The sequence below is a fragment of the Colletes gigas genome, unplaced genomic scaffold (assembly GCF_013123115.1).
Source record: "Colletes gigas isolate AHSC1104 unplaced genomic scaffold, ASM1312311v1 Colletes_gigas_Sc00036, whole genome shotgun sequence".
Taxonomy (NCBI): Eukaryota; Metazoa; Arthropoda; class Insecta; order Hymenoptera; family Colletidae; genus Colletes; species Colletes gigas.
The window spans coordinates 1,567,805-1,587,790 of NW_025106665.1; the positions used below are offsets into that span (position 1 = coordinate 1,567,805).

At 42.8% G+C, this 19,986-nt stretch overlaps 1 protein-coding gene across 1 annotated transcript; it reads right to left on the minus strand.

The window, feature by feature from the left end:
* Positions 1-8,402: 8,402 nt before the first annotated feature.
* On the minus strand, positions 8,403-18,641 carry LOC122402434 (tumor necrosis factor receptor superfamily member 4-like). The gene is made up of 2 exons (XM_043405209.1): positions 18,575-18,641; positions 8,403-8,867 (listed from the first exon to the last, which is right to left on the minus strand). Exons 1-2 carry the CDS (start codon positions 18,638-18,640, stop codon positions 8,403-8,405), a joined length of 531 nt encoding a protein of 176 aa, XP_043261144.1. The 5' UTR covers position 18,641.
* Positions 18,642-19,986: the final 1,345 nt, after the last annotated feature.

The window sequence follows — 19,986 nt, forward strand, 5'->3', positions numbered from 1 at the left end:
ATAAAAAAAACAAACATTCCTAACTTAAAGTGGTGTGAACGGAAAAAATCGATAGTCATAGAAATATTTTGTATGTAACTGGGTTAAATGATTTTGAAATTTTTCCCTTTTTTTTTTTTTTAATTTAAAAGACTTATGAATTAAGTTCTCTCATATGCTTTCCTATCGATAAATATATATTTAAATTACTGCTTTGCATCGGTTTTACTTGCTTTTTGTATATATATATGGTAGAATATACTTCGATATTCCCAATTCTCAAACAAGAGACCACTCTGCAAATAAACAATAATGTAAATATAATTAATAATCGAGAACGAGCTCTCGAACACAATGAATCGCCCCAGTCATGGATTTGGTAGAATGATTTACGTTTTGGAACTTCTACTACTTTCACGCGTGTTTGTATGTACATGTTTATCATTACGGAAGCGTGAATCATGTTGTTCACTCTATTAGATTTACGTTCGAAATAATTAGTACATGCCTATACAGGATGTTCTATAATTTTTCGGCCAAACTGTGTCGGGATTCCTATGGCTAAAGGTAAATGCATTCGTAGAATGATTAATTGAAAAGCTATAACAGAGCTACGAGAAATAAAAGAAACGATACTTGCTGTTCAAGGTCACTGTCCCTCCCACAAATTATGCTAGACACTACTGTTACTTTTACATCGGTAATGTCACGGATGAAACACTCGAGCCACGTTTCTACATACTAAAAGATTAAAGTACTCGAAATCGCTTGCGCAAAGTGTCTTGCTATTATAAATAACGGATAACAGTTTATAAATTTGCGTTCGTTACGACGAATTAACGATATCCTTAATCTGTCTATTTAAGAGAATGCGTGTAGTGGGGATAATCACTTAGTGATCTCAAGTGGCAAACGTTTCCAACCAAAATATAATACAATTAATTTTAATTACAGAACCGCTAAAATTTGGCTGCAAAATTTTCGAACAGCCTGTATTCGTACATATAGAAGGTATTTAAGTTGAAGCAGACCTAAATATCTCCTTTGTTTTTAATGGCACAAAAATTATTCGTGGCACAATTCGAAGTAAAAGAAGTGTGCATTTTTTTTTTATCGCATCTGATGGTGGATGACAAAGTACAATAGAACGTGTCTAAAGCTTAACCTCCATATTCACTCTTTAAACTGTTCCATGCATGATTCTCGTATCATTAAAAACAAAGATATTTCGGTACTTCGGCTCGGATACTCTGTATAATGTAAGTTATCTAAGACTGGAATTGCAAATAGTTCTGTTGTTTGTTTGATACACGGAAAATAACCGAAGGGAGAAAATGTTCCGGGGGGGCACGTTAATAGGATAAAATTCACACTTTTTTCAAGGTCGTAATCGACGACAAAATTTGAAATTTCGCCAAGTATTTTTTTAATCAAATCCATATCTTTGTCGACGTAATCCTTTCCGGAACTTTCATACTATCGCCAAAAATCATGGACATACTTACAAATCCAATCTTAGACGACTCACCCTGTATACACGCGTGCGCGCAGATACATATATGCATATAAATAAAAATATATATATATATATAATTCATATAAATATATATATTATATATAATACGAATTATTGAAAAATTGAAACGTGTGATGACACACGATTGTTAGATTATTGTGTTACGGTGTCCCTGATCAAGTGGCGATCATGACATAACAAATGAAACGCATTTGTTGCAACGCTATAGAGATTTATTCCGGTAAATTCTTTGTCGATCTCCTCTCGTTACTTTCTCAAACCACCGTGTATAGATTTAATGTAGGAATTCGATAGGAACGTAATTATGAACGAGGTCTGATACAGATTACGATCGATGGCTCTAATCGAAACTAAATTATACAGGTTCATTCTAACTAATACGGGCATGGCTCTCCTATAAGTTAACAAAAATGTTGGTAGAGTTACGCTACGTTCTAAACGTCCTGTATGCTTAACATCGATATGGTATAACCTATAAAATTGCCCAAGGTACTGTTGAAACTTCGGTTCAAAAGCTACCATGTTCAGAGCCACAATCGATATGAAAATGCATTATACTCTTTGTAGATCTCACTCCCTTTATTTGCAATTGTCCAATACTCGTTTGTATTTATTTGTGGTTCTAACGTGCAGACATAGTATAGCAGGACTCGGTGGCTTGGTGGATCGTTTAAGTAGCTTTGAAATCTTTTCACGAACGCGAATAAATAACGATAACTAATCCCACAAGATTGGTTTAATCTTTTAAACTTTGAAAATTGAAAACTAATATTATACTATTTAAAAAAAAAAACGAATGTCGGATATTGTGAATTATTAATAGTATGTACAAAGCAAAATTCTGATGCTTTCGAAAATACGAATAATGCAAAATTTTACGAACCACGATTCGCTGAGCCATCGGCGATGGTAGTTCCACGTTCGTCTCTGTTCAGTTTATGGCAAATGTAATTTCTCTCCATACAGCACGGCACAAAGCTAAATACAGGAAGCACCCACACGTTACGCTGTTTTGTCCGGTCATGAATCAAACAATCGAAAGTAGGGTTATCCTGTAAATAAGATTTCTACATTCAATCTTTACGCGAAATTTTCGGGTCGTTTACGAATATGTTTCTTTTTTGGGACATTGTCAACGATAGCAAGATTCACTTACGAAACTGAACTTGCAATCTTCCCCGCGAACATTCTTTTGTATTGCTCACCACTACGTACATGTACGTTTGTAAAATGCTAATGATTTATATTATTAAACTATACATATATACAATCTCATATGAAGTGTGCCCTTTCGATCAATCGACTCAATCTGCTGTTGCTCGCGTCAGGGTTGAACAACTATTGAGTAATCGATCGATAGAAAAGTGAAATATTCTACATTCGTTATCGACCGCAAATTTCGTTGGTAAAAATAATTTCTTTTTTTCTGTTATTTCCTATGTTAATATACATAATAGTTTAATAGAAAAATTATGTACAGTTTTGGAAATATTAAGTAGTCACGTATCGGATTCTTTATAACAATTATTTTTGGTATTTCAAATTTACTTCTAATTTAAAGAAAATATTCGTTTCAAACATATAATAAACGAAAATGGTCAAAGTATATGATGCAATAAGTAATTTAGAGGTTAAAGATTACCAACGGTTATTACATTTGGAAAATTTACCAAATTGTTATGCGTTTGAATGGTTTCGTAAATAATATTCAACTCTGGCGCGTGCAAGTTTGATAATTCACAATCAAACTTCGTTTTCTTTCATTCAGGTTTCGCAACGCATAAATTGACATCTTCGTAAATTTAAGCTTTCGAGCATCGTGCCAAAAAATAAAAGTAACAGTTTCTTCTGCAATTTGAAAGTATGGAAATTTCCATAGGGTCCACACTACGTGAATGAAAGATCAAATATCATGAGACTGTGCAGAGAGCGTTGTGAATTTGCACGTCAGTGTTCCGTGACTCATTGTGTTCGCGACCTGTCTTTGAGGGTACGTTTACACTGTTTTAATCTTTAGAGCTTTAATCGTAGGCTTGAAACTATCTTGAAAGATGGCTAGGGATTTATTTCGTTTCCCAGCCATCGTTATCGTGCGGCTTCGAATTGTCATTTTTCCCTTCAAAATTGTTCTATATCTTCCGAAGCAACGAAGATACTTAAGGTGTTCATTATAAATAGACCAGCCTGTAGAGTAATGCAAGAAATATGTATAGTAACTATGTATAACCACTTCGAAATGAATAGCTTTTACACTTGTAATCTAAAAGTCAAACACCAGATGTAGATATACATTTTTAATATATGAAGATTACAGGGTGTTTCATTATTAGTGTTTATTTTTGCATTTCGTCTACTAAAAGGCTGTTTCCAAAGAATGTTCTGCTTCGATATAATTTTACAAATAATAATACTTATTTACCAATGTTTGTAATTAATTTATATACAAATTATGGTAATTATGGAGGGTGTCCCAGATGTTAACAATTATTTTACCTTCGATAATAATGAAACACTTTGAACGTAGAACGCGAACTCCTTTCGTATTAACGACAGCGTGAAACAAACTTCGGTTTCATTAAAATCAGTCCTTCTCAACGACGTCAAGTGTCTTCTGCTACAGTGTAAACGTACGCCTACGCCTAACTTCAAGAACGTCCTGGAACACGTGGTTCCACAATACGGTGTCTTCTCGGTAGCAATAGAACGGTTTCGATTCTCCTTTTTCCAACCATTACCGATCTGCGCAACCCTTAATAATTGTTCGGTGGTATTAAGTAGAAATCGCAACGTAAGAAGTATGTATTCGTTTATCGCAAGAATGTGTGTACGTTACGTTCGATACCTGAGTAAATGTGGTATACAGAACCGCTTCTTATATTACACAGCACAGTTTCAAAAGTTCGAGGCAGTTACAGGCTAAACACAGTCGCATCAACTTTTTCAAGCTGAACCTATAGCCGAACAGTGAACGTTTTATATGTATGTACTCTCAAAGTTCCTTAGAAAGATTAGAGGACATATAGCTGATATTATCTTAATTACTAAAGAATAATTAATGCAGTTGAATCGATACAATGCGAGAATCATCTTAATCATGTTTAACCCATTACGGCATGTTTTACAGCGACTTATTTTTATAGGCAGGTTTTACGGTACGAGAATATACCGACGTTGTTTCAGATCATTTATAGAGCATTATATGTATTACCGTCACTCGTCGATATAGCGATTCTTAATTAACGATTGAATTCATTGTGTGGTAGGATGACTCGTTTAGAGTTATACTAGTTGGTATTGATCGCGACATAAACGTTTTCACTGCTGCCAATTGGTCGAATTAAATTGTCGTGGCATAAACTAAAGAAAGTTATAGGAAAAGTAACAAACGTACGAGAAATTGTCCGTGGAATATGTATGATATACTCCACATAAGTTTTCTAATTATGATATTTCTATTCGCCGAAAGGATGAAACGAACTATGTTAGGAAATTATTAAAAGTTTTGTAAAATCGTAAGACGTATAAATGTATAATTATATTTTAAGCGGGAAAATTCTATAAACAAAACCACGTGATTCGTGATGAAAGCTCATTGGTCCGTTCGTGCATCGTAGGAGCGTAATTAGGAGTGTTCCAATGCATAGCGAGGCGATAAATATACTTCTATTTGTATTACTTTATTTGTTTATTTTTATATAGTTACGTTTATTTGTACTTTCACTGCCAAACTAATTATTATACATAAATGGTAACTTGTATACTTTTGTTTAATGAATGTTCATTGGGGCACAGTGTCCTTTTGTTTCGTTCCTATCGCAAGTCACGTGGTTCTATCTACAGAGTCCTCGCTGGATGAAATATACCTTAGTAACACGTGTGGTAGCAGTGGAAATATTAAATCGAACAATGTCACCGTTCAAATTGACACTTTGAAGTTTGATATTATCATGAAACCGCCATCTCAATTCTTTTTCATCGTTAATTTCGAGTTAGTGTATCGTTCTCGGATGTTAATCGCCGAGAAAATGGAAAGGAAATGAAACAATCATCGAACTGCGCCCACATAGATCACATAGCATCACAAAAGGTTATTCGTTTCTATTTTTCTTCGACAATATTAGTACCATTTATATCGTAGCGCACTGTGCATAATAATTCATATATCGATAATACCTGACGAATCACGTAAATACCTGATAACGAATGTACTTCGACAAGCCGCGACAATAGATAATTTCGAGATCGTAGCACGTGGACGTGTGGATATGTGCATCGAAGAAGCGTAACTCTTTCTATCGTTTCGAGCGCGAACGTAATAATGGAAAGGGGCTGTAATAAAAAAGACCTTAGATTATTATATCTGTATACTTTATTGTGTCTTTAGTATGCGTCTGTTGCGGCTACGTTTATCGACGGAATGAACAATGACGTAAATAAATAAAATACGAATAGAAAATACAGTGGTACTTTGGTGAATTTCCAACCACGATTTTTACGCGCCAGCGTCGATAGAGAAATCGATAGAGCTGCTGCCATCTCTGTGGTATTCTATACAAACACTATTGTTTTTCAGATTCGAACGTAACCTTAATTTAAAAATATTTAACGCGTGAACTGTCTCGTGACCGTGTTTAAGTTTTATTTAACACGTTGACTGTCATACCAATTCGTAGTGTGAAAAATAAAAGCTGTTATTACGAAACACTTTTATGGTGAATACGAATATTATTCAATACTTAAATGAAATCGAACGTTACGAATAAGCTGCTACAGGTTTACGTTATTGGTTATCTATTAACGAAATAAAATTTTGTTCATCTTTGCCTAGACAGCGATGAACCGCGATACAAAGAATTCGAAGAGTATTTGTTGGACAGAGAACGGAGTTTCTCTGTTTTTGTTTCGGCCGCGACTTTTTCAACAGCAACCGAATCGCTTCGTTACCGTTTCTATATTTACAGATGTGTATTTACACGCTTCGCGTAGTACATGTTCGCGCGAGGACCGTGCACTTCCGGTTACCCGGAAGGTCGAATGTCCCGTGTCGGGCATGCTGAAGCACGGATGTCGTACTACGATAAAAGAGTCTCTCCAGGGAGAGCGAGGAGGACGAGAGTGCTCGGAAGTGTCTGGACGTACACGAATCCACTTTAGAGTAGAAGAGTACTACGATTTCCCCCATTCTTTTTCGCGCATCGACCGTCAAGGTGACTTCAGAAGAATTTCCCTCGAGGCCACTTTGGTTTTTTTTCGTAATTTACTTAGTTTTGGCCATGATGCTCTACTTTAGATCCGAATTTTCGAAGTGAAACGAAGTTTCATTTGTTTTATTTGTTTAAATCGAAGTTATACAGTGCTACCTTTATTCTTGCCAGATTTCATGTAGAGAGGCTTAGAGAAGACGTTCTCGGAACAAATTGGACTCGTAAATAGGTCGCTCAAATGGGCTTTTAAATACACTGCTGGCCACTCGAGTCGAAGAAACGTAAGTAGTGGAGGCCGCAAATATCCCTAACGCGGATAGATGCAAGAAGCAAGGCACTACTGTAAGTTTTGCGTGAAAACTATCACACGTACGAATGTTCAAGTATTGTGTGCAGAACTGACAATATGTTCGATCGAAATGCGAATTACTCGATGTCGGTATTTCTTTCTTTCCATAAAAAAAAGAATAATTCGTTAACTTTGAATAAAAATAATTCTTTTCAATCTATTTCGAGGGAAAATTTCTCCAAAGGGGATTCGCATACATCGAGAAACTTCCTCGGAGATCTTTGGATATACATAAATATGCTTATACGTTAAGTGTACAGGTATCTCACAGGGATATGTAGTCAGAACACGCTTCGCGGGTGTCTTGGGTTGCGTTCGAGCGAATGCTGAACATGAACCGTAGGTGTTCAGAAAGTCTTAGCTACCATGGCGCTGTTCTACTTTGACGAAGGGATACTGGAGGATTCCACATGGAAAACTGAGACGATACGTTGCTGATTATGTAAGTCATGCAAATCATATGTATTTTCGTTTCTGAATTTTATGAGTAACTAGTTACTCGATCGGGATTAGATAAATTGAGCACCTCGGCGACACAGATTCTAGAACACCGTCTTTGTCACGCTACGTTGACATTAAAGATGCGATATAACTCCAACAATGGAGTCCACTCGGACGACAAATTGCATGTCTCGATGACATTCAGCTGTAACGATTCAACGAAATAAAACTCGCGCATACAAGGGTCGTTCAATAAGTAAAAAAATGAATATTTCAGATTCCAGTTTGAACGTCACGATCGCGTCCACCTAGTATATTACACCTTATCGTCTACTTATCGGCTAACTGACTAGCAACGGAGGATCGAAGGAACATCGGTCGATCCTCTCTTCGAAAGTTTTCTTAACGTAGAGGAGAATTAAGAAAGTTGACAAAACGAGCACCAGAGTTGACGAGTAGTTCTAGACAGGTTTCAACCGGGACCGGTTGCGACCAAAAGGGCCCGATCAGGCTGTGCAAATATTAACGAACCTAGTTCGAGTTCCCGATTGCGATCTTCTTCGGAACGGTTCAATCAACTCGCTACAATCGGGGGGAGACTTATCGGGATAAAATTCTAATTGTCTCGAAAGGGTATCGCTTTCTATGATTTCTAAACAACGTTTCGAGATCGTCTTACCGCTTGAAACATCGTCTCTTCGCGATCTACCGAATCCACGAACGGTTTCGATATCCCATGGATGATTCCGCTGCAGATATCTAGAGAGATCGTTTCAAAGATACTCGACGCAACCTTTCAAAAACTCTAGGAACATTCCAAGCTCTCCGTCAGGCTTGCAGCTATCTATCGGGACGAAAGATTCGCGATCGTCGACCTAGGGGAATGCCTCGTTTAGAGCCTTTCCAAGGAGTTCAGCTCCCCGGTGAGCATCGCCGCCTCGGCGTCCTCCTCGAGGACCTCTTTCCCGTCTAGAATCTGCTCCTGGCCGTCAGGGTCGTTCACCAGTGCGCTCTCCTCGCCGGTCTCCTGCGCGTCCTCCGGCGCGAGGAAGAGATTCGCCCTCCCGTCGCACTTCCGGTGGTAGTCGGGGTTGTCCGGGGCCGGTCTGTGGCAGGAGTCGCAGACCGTGTCGGTCTTGGAGGTGCAAGGGTGCGCCTCGTAGAGTCCTGGGCCGCACCTCGAGCAGATCCAGCAAGGGTGGGTGCTGTGATGGGGGCTGTAAGTGCCCGACGAGCACTTTCCGCACTCGGTGTCGCGGCCACGTACGCAGCGGTTCACCACGCCCCAGCCTGGACCGCATCTGCTGCAATGAGTGCCACCTTTTTGATGCCTGATGCGTGGCCTGGCTTCGCTCACCTGGAACAAAGGCAGATGCGTACGGTTAGGGTTATGGAGCCTAAGGGCCTGCTTGTGCCTCCGGTTAAGGCGGTACGCCACCTTGACCAAGACCAAGGATAGGGCTAATGTATCTGTTATCGATGCATCTAAACTACGCAACTGTTGATCGGACAGGACGGCCATATGCTCGGTCTAAATTCTGTTATCGGCCATGGTCCGATTACCGTCGTTGAAATTACTAAACAGGAAGAATGTTTGGCACTGATAGTAAGGCGACTTAAGAAACTTAGCCAATGGAACGATGGCATCGCGACCCGAGACTCCGAAGCCATTTTTTTCTAAGTTTACCGTGCAGCATCGGGGAACAGGTGCCAAAGGATAAAGCCACCTGACTGCGGGCACACCTTGCGCCTTTCTTTCGTCGAGCATCGGACCACGATCAAGATACAGCACAGAGCGCTCTGAGCCCAGATGCAAATTAGGATTTCACGCAGCCTCGGGTGCCCTTATTACGGCCCGTTCCGATTCAATAAAGTATTTCTCAACGAGCGTCGAAATGACCGGGCCACTTCATGGACGCGTCGATGCGGCTATGTCCGCGTAGATTTCAAATATACTCGAGGCTGTCCTCTTTCCAGCAAATAAAATTGATATCTGTACCGAGGCGGCGTTGAAAAACCAACGCCGTATAGAAATCGAGTCCCGAATACTCGCGATGCATCGAGGTCGTAAATTTCTTCGGACATGAAAGCAGATATGTGTCGGCAGGCTAAGTGACATAAGCAGAAACGGATGAAGGGTTCGAGCCACGGTCAGAATCGTGAAAAGAAATCTTTCGCCCGGTGTCGATGTATCTTCTTACACACTATGTATTACGATTATGATTATTTTTGCGACGACGAGGATAACCGCCGTGTAACACACGTACTTGATGGCGTTGGGGAATTCACCCTCGATAAACGCACGTACATCATTAGTACGAACCGATCGAAATGAATTATTAGCAACAGTAATGAAAAAGACGATCGGGTCCAGGGAGACAGTTAGGCTGCAGCTGGCACGCGCCAACGGTCAACGAGGCATCAGGTGCATCATTGCACCGGGCCCTGTCGATCTTTTTCTCCTTTTTCGACGCTTTCGTTTTCTCCTCTTAGCCTAGCGACGACCAATTCGATGCTCTCTCGGTGGCGCGAGATCATTTCTGTTTACGTTTCCTTCAAGTTTAGGCCCTCGAAAATGTCAATTCGTACCGTTCGCATCGTGAAAGGCTGTATTTACGCGAACCAGTTTCTGATCGCGACGCGTGACAGGGTCACCGCGTTCGAGTTCCATCGGTACAATGAAACCGAAATAAAAGGCGCGACCGCAAGCGGTTATCGTGCGGCCAACTGGCTCCCGTCAGGCCCGACCTTTGGTTTCTTTATTAAGGCAACGGCATATGTCGTACGTGTGACGAGTACGCTCAGATAATTTGTCCCCCCCGGACAACAGGGGATCGCTATTATTAACCCTTTTCACCGGGCTCGTTTCACCCGCAAATTGACAGGGTGCATCCTTACGTGAGGTGGTTGGCTCGTATTACGCGACCAATAAGATGACACTCTTGCCTCCATTGCCGCGTGCACGTTAGGCGTCTCGACTTATTACGGCGCCGATCACGCGCGTACTTGTACGTGTTCTGCCTATCTTGGCTCGTTGCACCGTGCGTAATACCGCCTTTTTTTTTTCTTATTAGAAATTAATACGCTTGTACTTCGACAAAGGAAAAAGGAACGGTACGTATATTCTGTACAAGGAAGATTCAAGAACCCTGGTACATGAACTGCCGAAGCGTTCGCCTCGCGGAGGATAAATTATGCTTTCGGCGTGAAATTGCCCCGGCAGAGGAGTCCGGGAACCAAAGGAGGACTGAAAAATAATTTTCTTCGGGACGGTAAAACCGTTGAAGCGTACCCGGCGAGGAACCGTCGTCCGAGAGAGTTTTTAACTTTAATCAATGACAAAAGGGTTCTCGCGCACGGGAAGCAAGGAAATTACGTCCTCGAAAGGAGCCGAGTGTAATCGACAAGCAGATGAGTTGCGCCGGTTGGAAACGGCCCTTAACAATTTCCGATCGTTTTCCAGCGCAACCGCGGCCCCGTCGTCGTAAAACGTTGATTAGACACTGAAGCGAAACGCGAGACCATTGAATTCGAGGAATTTACGGCGCGTCTGTAACGACGGGGCTCGAGTGACCAGGTCTCCAATAAACCGAACGAAAATGGGGAAAGATGATACCACGGCGTCGAAGGAAGGAATTGTTAGTCGTTATCGAGAACAGAAAACTTTTCTTCGAATAACAAATTCAAGCAGCGTCTTTTCCAAGCGAAAAGCGTGGAAGATTTCTACGAAAATTGACAAATTGTTGCTTTCGTTCAACGAAGAAAAATATTTTTCCATGGACCGTTCGTAAATCGACGGGGAGGTAAATCGTGCAAGAGCGAACCGGACGGATCCGCCGGAGAGGAAATTAAAAGAGAGAAATTTTTATGGCGCGCCATTCGTCCACCAGGAAGGAATGATTTTCGATTGGAATTTATCGGCGCGACGGTAGCATACCGGCGTGGAAAAAAAAGGGAGGGACACAAAAGCCACCGCAATTACTACTTCCGCTTCGCCCGTCGTGCCGGAAGTCCTATTCATACGCGTCACTATGAGCGCCGTTACTTCCGTCATTGTTGTTACGGATCTACGGACGCTTGTATATCATTCTTTTTCTATTTTCTTCCCCGGTGTTTCCAGTTCCCTTTTCGTTCAATAATTGGCTCTCAATCGTCGAACTTCTTCGCGCAGACAACCACATTTTCTTCCTTTTTAAACGTCGAATCATCTTGCGCGATTAACCAATATTCTTCTGCTGGTTGAATTGTTGGGTTTCGAATATCGAACGATAAGTAACATCTTGTGCGTGTTTCAGGTTAAATCTTCCGACGAACGCTCGTGCCCCGCGACTCGCGGCAACGTTTATCGCGTGGAACGTGTCACGAGCAGATAAATTTACTTCAGAATCCCGGCCGGAGATCCATCGTTCTCTCTGCGTGCGCGGAAAAATTAATGAAACGGGCCAGAGGCGGAGCCCCAGCGTCAGAGTTACCGTGGAACATCAGTTTCCATCGCAATTTCAATTCCCCTCGCAACAGGGAGCTTTGTCTCGCAAAAGTAAAATTAAACGCTACCATTCTCGGAAGATGTTACGGGGCCGGAAGCCGGATATCCCCGAAGAAGCGCGCAACGACGAAACTCGGTCTCACAGCGTGGTAACGTAGGTTGGTTCGGCGCGTAGGTCGAGCCAGGGTCGCCGAGGATCGCGAAAACCGTCGAGACTGGCGGAACTCCCGACTCTTGGTTCCCATGGCATGCTAATGAGCCTCGTAAAGCACGAAATACTCCACTGAACTGAATAACTCGCCGGCAACGTCTACGGGAACGCCGGGGGAACGCGTACGGATACTTTTCTCGCCGCCTACCACTCTTATCGATGCTCGTTGCCTTCAAGATAGGCCTGCTGATATCGAAGTAAGTTAGCAAACAGTTGCACAATGCATTCGGTACCCGTTGACCTTATAGTTAAATTTGCTAGTACATGAATTTTCATTACGGTTGGCTTTAATGAAACGACGTTTGGAATGTAGTGTTATCATTGGTTGGATAATAGATCACAGTTTTGAAGAATATCGTAGACATGTTGCAGACTCTAAGTTAATCTTAAATCCCACCAATTAATATTAAACAGCTAACTTGTTCTTGTCAAGTCGCCGGGTATCAGTGATGAAAAGAACATGATTCCGTAGACCAGGATAAATTTAATTATACTCTACCTTTGTAGATGTATTTTTTTACTTTACGATATAATACGAATATTATTATTATTAATATTTGATATTATACAGAATCATATTTAGCAACCTGCTACAAAGTCTTTCCATCAGATTACGAAGGTAATCTGTCAGTGTATACATAAATGTTTCGCGATGCGTTGCTCAAAGCAAGAAGAAAAGATAAAGGAAAATGTATACGGTAGACTCTCGATTATTGCGTGAAATCGGGTCTGAAAATTCCTACAATAAGTGAGGTTCTTGCAACAATTAAGGTAACCAATTCAATGAGAACTAGCTTTACACAACGTGCACCAACTAAATGGTCTCTATATTTACTTGTTGATTAGCGACTATTCTTATTACAGAACAATCACGTATCATACATTCGCGATCAGTTTCAATCACTGATACAGGGGTATTTATTTTTAAACCATGTGTTCCCATACCATTAGTCAGTCTAGATAAGAACATATTATCCCAACGATTACATTCCAAATAGTTTATCCGAATAATGCCAAAACTAAAACAATCCGTAGTTCTCGTTCGCGTTTAAACGTCGTGTACGTAAATTTATACCGACAAACCGTATATCGCATAAAAGAGGGAATATACCTTGAAAAATCTTGCCGCGTCGGTATCGTGTGCCGCGAAAATAAAGAAAAACGACAGCGAAAACCAAAGAATAAAATCCCAGGAAATTTGAATAGCCTTCACCCCCTGTCCACCCCATTTCGTACTTTTGTATTCTGTTTACATCTGTATCTTTCTGCCTGGTCGTTCGTTCCGCTCCATCTTTTGATCTTTTACTCTCTTTTTCGCGTACTATTCTATTCCGTTTCCGCGTGGCACCTTTTGTTCCTCCGTTACCCTCCCCTTCGTTCTGTTGTTCCACTCGGTTTACCCTTTTCTCTCTTCGGTCTGTCCCGTCAGCGGTTCGCCTCCCTTCTCTCCCTTCTTTTTTCCTTTTTCTCTCCGCCTTTCCAGCTCCGTTTCGCGGGCTTTCGTTAATTTCACCGGTCTCGCTTCACCCTCGACCCTCGACGCGTTATCTTCACTGTACGTCGACCTTTCGGCCTGAATCCTAATGCATATATGCATGCATCGCGCGCGCGGACGTGAAATAAAGGGCTCCTCTCGCTCTTCCTGCTCGCTTTTTCCGCCACGTTCCCTTTCCTCCTTCCGATTGTCGTTAACAAGCCACCATGTGAACCGATTTTATCTATCGTCGATGATTTTTGCCCCTGCCAACCGCGGCGGATAATTAACCCGCTTGGAATTGCTCGAAATATCGCGGCGACGACAAAGATTGAATCCTGGGAGTCGAGGAGAACCGTTCCTTACGCCCCACTCGGAGGGGAACGAACTAAATACCGCAGGAAACAATTTTAATGTCACGTTATTTACCAACGCGAGAAACGGTGCCCTAGAATTGCCCGCAGAATCTGCAGTTAGGTATTTTTAACAACGTTGGTTTTAATTAAAGTTTTTGTTAACAGTTGGCAAGCGACCGTTTTGTTCTTGCTGCATCCCCTCGTGCTTACTATTCAACGTCCGCGCACGTAGTGAGTCTCTTTCATAATTTTCTAAGTTGTTCCGTTAGTTGTTAGAAATAGTAATAAACCGCGTAAATCGCCGGGCATATAAAACGGAAAGTAATGCAGCATGGGCTGGTTCTTTCGAATGTATGCGTCCAAAAGTATAGAACGAAGCAAAAAATATTGCATTAATAAGTTTTGCGTAGCGTGGCGAGCAAAAGCGAGCTAAATAAAAATGTCGGACCGGCAAGAAAAACGAGTTGTATCGTTGTATATTTATAACTTGCATTCGTTGCTTGTTTTCTTTACTCGAGAGGACGATTTTCAATGCACAGATTTATTTAGATTCATCTACGTCGAGCAAAGACCACGAAAGCGTGCCCGATAACTTCTTTGGATGCTTGCGAGTTCCATAGCACGTAAATAAGGTGCGATTCAAAGGCATGCCGTATCTCTGATTATGTAAATAAACAAGGACCCGACCGAGTGGCAAAAGACACACTTTCGCGAATGCGAATTTCTACATTCCTCTGCAACCCACTCCTCCCCAACAACGAGAGTAAATAGGTCGCCTTTCACGCGAGCGTTTCTTGGATGGATTTTACGCGACTTCGAAGGATCCATCGAATATTTAACAATTTTAGAGAAGCTCAAGCGCAAAGCTCCGCCCTGTCGTTAAAATGTTGCTCACCGTTAAATCGATTACGCCGACAAAAAACGTAGGACTTAGCTCTGCGTCACGAGAAATGTTCATTTTTCAGTAAGGACGTCGTCTTGGCCAATTTACAATAAAAAATTCATTCGGTTCGCGTAACCATAACTAAAGCACGAACCAAGTAGTCGAGCATAGATATCGCATAGCAGTGCTAGTGGAGTGCAAAGGGTTAAAAGCGAAGGCCGCGTAAAACGGACCGCGTTTCCGGCGTGGAAAGCTCGCGTCGCTCGAGTGCACGTCGAAACCAAAGTATTCGGCTGGTGAAAAAGTTTGAAACGCTTCAGGCATTGTACGGGGCCCCGAGAATCGCAGAAACAAGGGAAAAAATAAAACTCGCTGTTCGTGGGAAATTTTTACAATACTACGGGGAACGGCGAGTCGCGCCACCCGCGCTCTCGGAACGATTTTGTTTTCCAGCCGAGATTAAACCGCGCTGGTTCCAGCAATTTTCGAGATTATATCAACTCGAAGCCTTTTTCTTTCTTCGTTAATCTCGAACGACCCTGAATTAACTGGGTAAATAATTAATAATCTCCGCGCTCGGGGAAGTTCAGAGTTCGGACGTTGTTCGAATATACTCCGCCCAAGTTTCTCCAATACGCGAAATTCTGGTACATTTTCCATAGAATTCGACATCGTTGGGTGCGTTTCGTCCGTGAAATTGATCCCATCGAGCGTGCCGTGGATTTATGGTAACGCTGCACACGGTCATCGAATACTTTGCAAATAACTTTTCACCGGAAACCGAACGGTCGAGAGCACGTCAGTTCGAATTCTGCTGCTGTACCGTGGAACGGTTCGCGACCCGGGCTCCGGTTCCGAGCAGATTCAGCACTTAGCTGAAAACAGTACGCGTTTTAATCGGTGCACTCCGTTGCATTTGTGCAACGGCGTATGCACCAGTGCAAGCGACGAACGATTTAAGCTGTTCGCTCTTTGTTGAGAACAAACGACGCGTCGTGGACAATTTTTTAAACTGTCCCCGTAATATTCCACGAAACGTCCATTCAAAATTTATTTGGTACCCGGAACGATACGATCATTTTTTATTCCGTGGATTCCCAATCGACGATTTGAATACGAAACAAAGAAATTTGTGTGAAAATAAAGTTAACAAGCCAGAGGATCGAACGTTGTTCTACATTGTGTACATTGTGGTCTGCAATGATTTCCATCGGAAAAATACGTTTCAGGATCCTGGAAATCAAGACCTTCAAGAATTATAAACCGAGATTCGAACAGTCCATCGCTGCCCAGAGCATATCAGGCATATTTCTGTAAATTTGTTCGGAGAAGAGGATCGCTACAGGCCTGGTACAGTCTTCTGGAGCCGGGCGTGTTGCAACAGTCTCGAGGCTGGCCGCCTCCCTAGTTTCTCGAGTCGCAGCTGCGTAGGAGGGCCGTCGAGTCGAATCGAAGTTGGGCCCCGGGGCCCGCAAAAAGGGAGCAGACCCAGCCAGGGCAGAATATACGCTCGATGGAGAGGCGGTCCGAGGAACAATAGGGTGGTAGCGAGCGAAGATAATTATCAGAGTCGGCCGACGCAGCTGCGTCGATTCGTTTCACCCTCGAGGCGAGGCAAGTTGTGCCTTCCTGCTGGAAGCGGAGGCCAGACGATCCTCGCCCTCCTCGACGCAACAGTCAAAAGCCAGGGAAAGGGTTCACCGTGCCGTGACACCGCGCTCTGACACCGGTGTTTTGTCGCCCAGTCCAGCTTGACCTCTTCTCTAGAGCTCCTCCTGCACACGTGCGCAAACCTGCAACCCTTCGACCACGCTCCACGGACCGTTGCATAAATGCAACAGGGTGCGACCGGCGACTGGGAAAAGTCTGCTCGAAGCCTAAGAACGCCGACTTCTTGCGATTCCTTTGCGCCTCATGAAAAGTTACCTCGATGTTTCTACATTTTTCCCGCCTTCTTCCTTTTAACCGTGGCCAGATCGTCGAAGAGACTGGAGAGGAAACGTCCTGGTTTGCACCGGTACTTGTCTTTTTAGAATAGTCGAAGAACGGAACGTAAAATTAGAACAACGAGCAGCGAAGTGGCGAATGTAAGCCGAGGAAAATGGAGCAGAAAAAGGATATAGAGTTAACAACGACGGAAAGGGGACGCGGAGGCGCTGAAAGTGCACGAAGTCGAAGGGATCAGCGTCGTTGAAAAGTCTCGACGAACGCCGAGAAGCCGTGGGAGCTGACAAAAGGCTAGATGTTCCTGAGAAAGCTCGTTTCCTCCGCGTGTCGGTAGCTATTCCCGCGTGTGCTAACAGAGTGCGAAACACTGTCACTGTCGACTTGCACGCGAACCCGAGGGTGGAGTCTACCGGGGAAAGAGAATCGAGACAATCGAATATCGCGGAAAGCGTTTCAAATTGTCGAGAAGTTATCTTCGATCACCCTTGTCAACAGCAAATGCAATCGTCTCTATCCTTATTTAATCCCGATTAACGTATTGGATCTAGTTCTTTTGCTGTACAAGAACCAAGAACCCTTGATTTAAGGAGAGAGGAGACAGGCCAATATAAGAGGATTCAATATCATTAATCGTCTTAGAAAGGACAGGGTTGTTAATTTGATCTCTCGTGGCTGAGGATTGTCGCGAGTTTTATAAATCATTACCCATCGCTAATGATGCTGCAGAATTCGACGAGGACTAAAACTAATGTAAATCATTTTCGAAGTATTTGATTTCTTAATGAAGCAACACAGAAGAGGAACGAACGAAAAGAAACGAATATTAATATCTCGTTTTTTGTTGTTTTTAGAATACCGAAGCATCCGCGGTGCAAAACATCGAAACTATCCGTAACCCGCTAGACCTTGACGGCTCTAAAAACTTTCAAGATACAACTTTTCACGCGCTTTGAGACTTCCCAAGTCCTCGAAGATACTTCGAGAAAGTTTAGAATCGTAGCCGCTACTCGAATCGATAGCCCACGGACTGTAAATCGCGGCGTATTCTCTCTCTCTATCGATTCTGTGTAAATATTTATCAACGGACGGGCGTAATTGTTAAGAATTATCGTTTCCTCCGGTACATTCAAGATCGTAGTGCGTTCCTTACGCAATTCATCCTGTTTCGATCGTGAATTGTGTCCCGCTGAGCGCGCACGACGTTGTTGCGTACCCGCGTCAACGATGAAATAATGCTTCCAAAGGAACGAAATGGTTTAAGAACGGAGTTTCGCGTAACAAATGTTACTTTCGAACGTTGTCATTCTTGGCCAAGCTCGGTTTCATTAATCTCTGGCTTCTAAAACGAACACGAAAGACGAATGTTCGCGGGGACAGCCAAGCATCATTTATGTACTAAATGTTTCACGAAAGTACGAACACGGTTGTGCAATATTTTCTCGAATTATCCGAGTATCGATTAAAGCGAGTCCGAGTGTCGCGTATACCGCGGATAAATCAGAGTTAGGGGCTAATTCAGTTTCGCGGGACAAATGCGTTCGATGGGGATTTATCGCGATCCTCTCGTAGTTCTTTATTCCAAGGGGTATCTCACTTATTTTTCAATTTTTGCTGGATAGTTACGATACGAAATAAAGACAAATAAAAGTATGGTAATAATTTTTCAGGCCAGAAATCGCGTCGCCGTGAGATTGAACAGTCGCTTACCTCGAGAAGAGCAACGAACAAGCAAACGCCAAAGGCGACGACAATTAATCCTCGTCCAGGAAGCATCTTCGGCGTCTTTTGTCTTCGTATCCTCTCGATATCTCGTTGGACGAAGCTGCGATCGGCCCGCTGCGTTGGCTTCGAGCTCTTACAGCTTCCCACGCGATTCCTTCGAGGTGCACATCGATCACCGAACGTATCAGGCTCGGGATTATTCTCTGTTCAAGCAACCGAACAGGATACACGATCGAGAGCCCGTTTAAAATCCGATTTCCACGACTCACAGGATTCTCTCGATCCTCTCGAACGGATTCGATTCACTGCGCGCGACGGATCAATTTTCACCGAATATCGGAACGAATCGGCATAAACCTCGCTCGACGGTCGTTTTGTACGTACTGTCCGGTTTGAGTTGCTACCGAGGATATTTCACGGTACAGAGATCCTGCTTCGAAGGAGGCTGAACGTGAATTGAGGGAACAGCGACAGTGCAGCTGTTATTGTTGAACACGCGCTCGGTCACGTGGCTGACCCCCCACTACATCGACTCACCGACACCGTTCGTTGCGTGTAACTTCTGCGGTTGCGATAAAAGAGGGATGTTACTTACGATTTTTGAGACGGTCGATGACCCCGTCACGATCTAGATTCACTTTTTATCCCCGCAGGATTTTGCGTTCGGTCGTTTTCGTAAGCGCCGTCTTCGGTTCTTTCCGTTTTTCTTTTCGGTTCGATGCAACATCGTAGCGGACTCTTAATTAAATGTATTTGTTATTGCTATGTTTTAGGACGACTCGTCGAGCTATCCAGGACCACGCGATTCTTTCGATACATAAGCACCGTGACGATACAACAAACCCACAACCTGTTTTTTTCGGGGCTTGAAAAGGCTCCGAAAGTAACTGTTTCGAACCGTTATGTTCTGGTCAAAACTGTTACGATGCAAATGCACGCGATGCGCTCGATCTCGTCACCACTTTCATTGAATGTTACCGAAGTCTGAGCATTCGAGCCAAGGCGGCAAGAGAGGCCTTCGAAAGGGCAACTAGTGGGAGGTCTGGCAAGTCGATTCTTTCGTTCATTCCGCCGTAATCGCGTCGCCTAAAGCAGCGTTTGCTGAATAAGGGCCGTTCCTCGCGAGCATTGACGTTAACGGACGTTACAATGAACAAAAACGTCGAAATCTCCGTCCGTCGTCTCTATGCTATTGTTCGTTCGATCGACGCGCAACAGAGAGCCGGGGAAATATTTATTCACGAGCAACGAACAACAGTTTTAAATCTGTTCTCTTGTAATTTAACGCGTTCAGTATTCTATTTAAAGTATATTGGGATATATACGCGTCGCCGCGTTGCCCGACTTCGTTCAGAAACGAATTAATCGTCAACTCAACACGCGATACGCAGAAGCCG

Bases quoted from the DNA above. Each gene is read 5' to 3' on its own strand.
- LOC122402434 (XM_043405209.1), bottom strand. From the start codon at position 18,640: ATGCTTCCTGGACGAGGATTAATTGTCGTCGCCTTTGGCGTTTGCTTG. The intron at 8,868-18,574 runs GTAAGCGACTGT...CCTTTGTTCCAG, and splicing joins TGTTCGTTGCTCTTCTCGAG to GTGAGCGAAGCCAGGCCACG.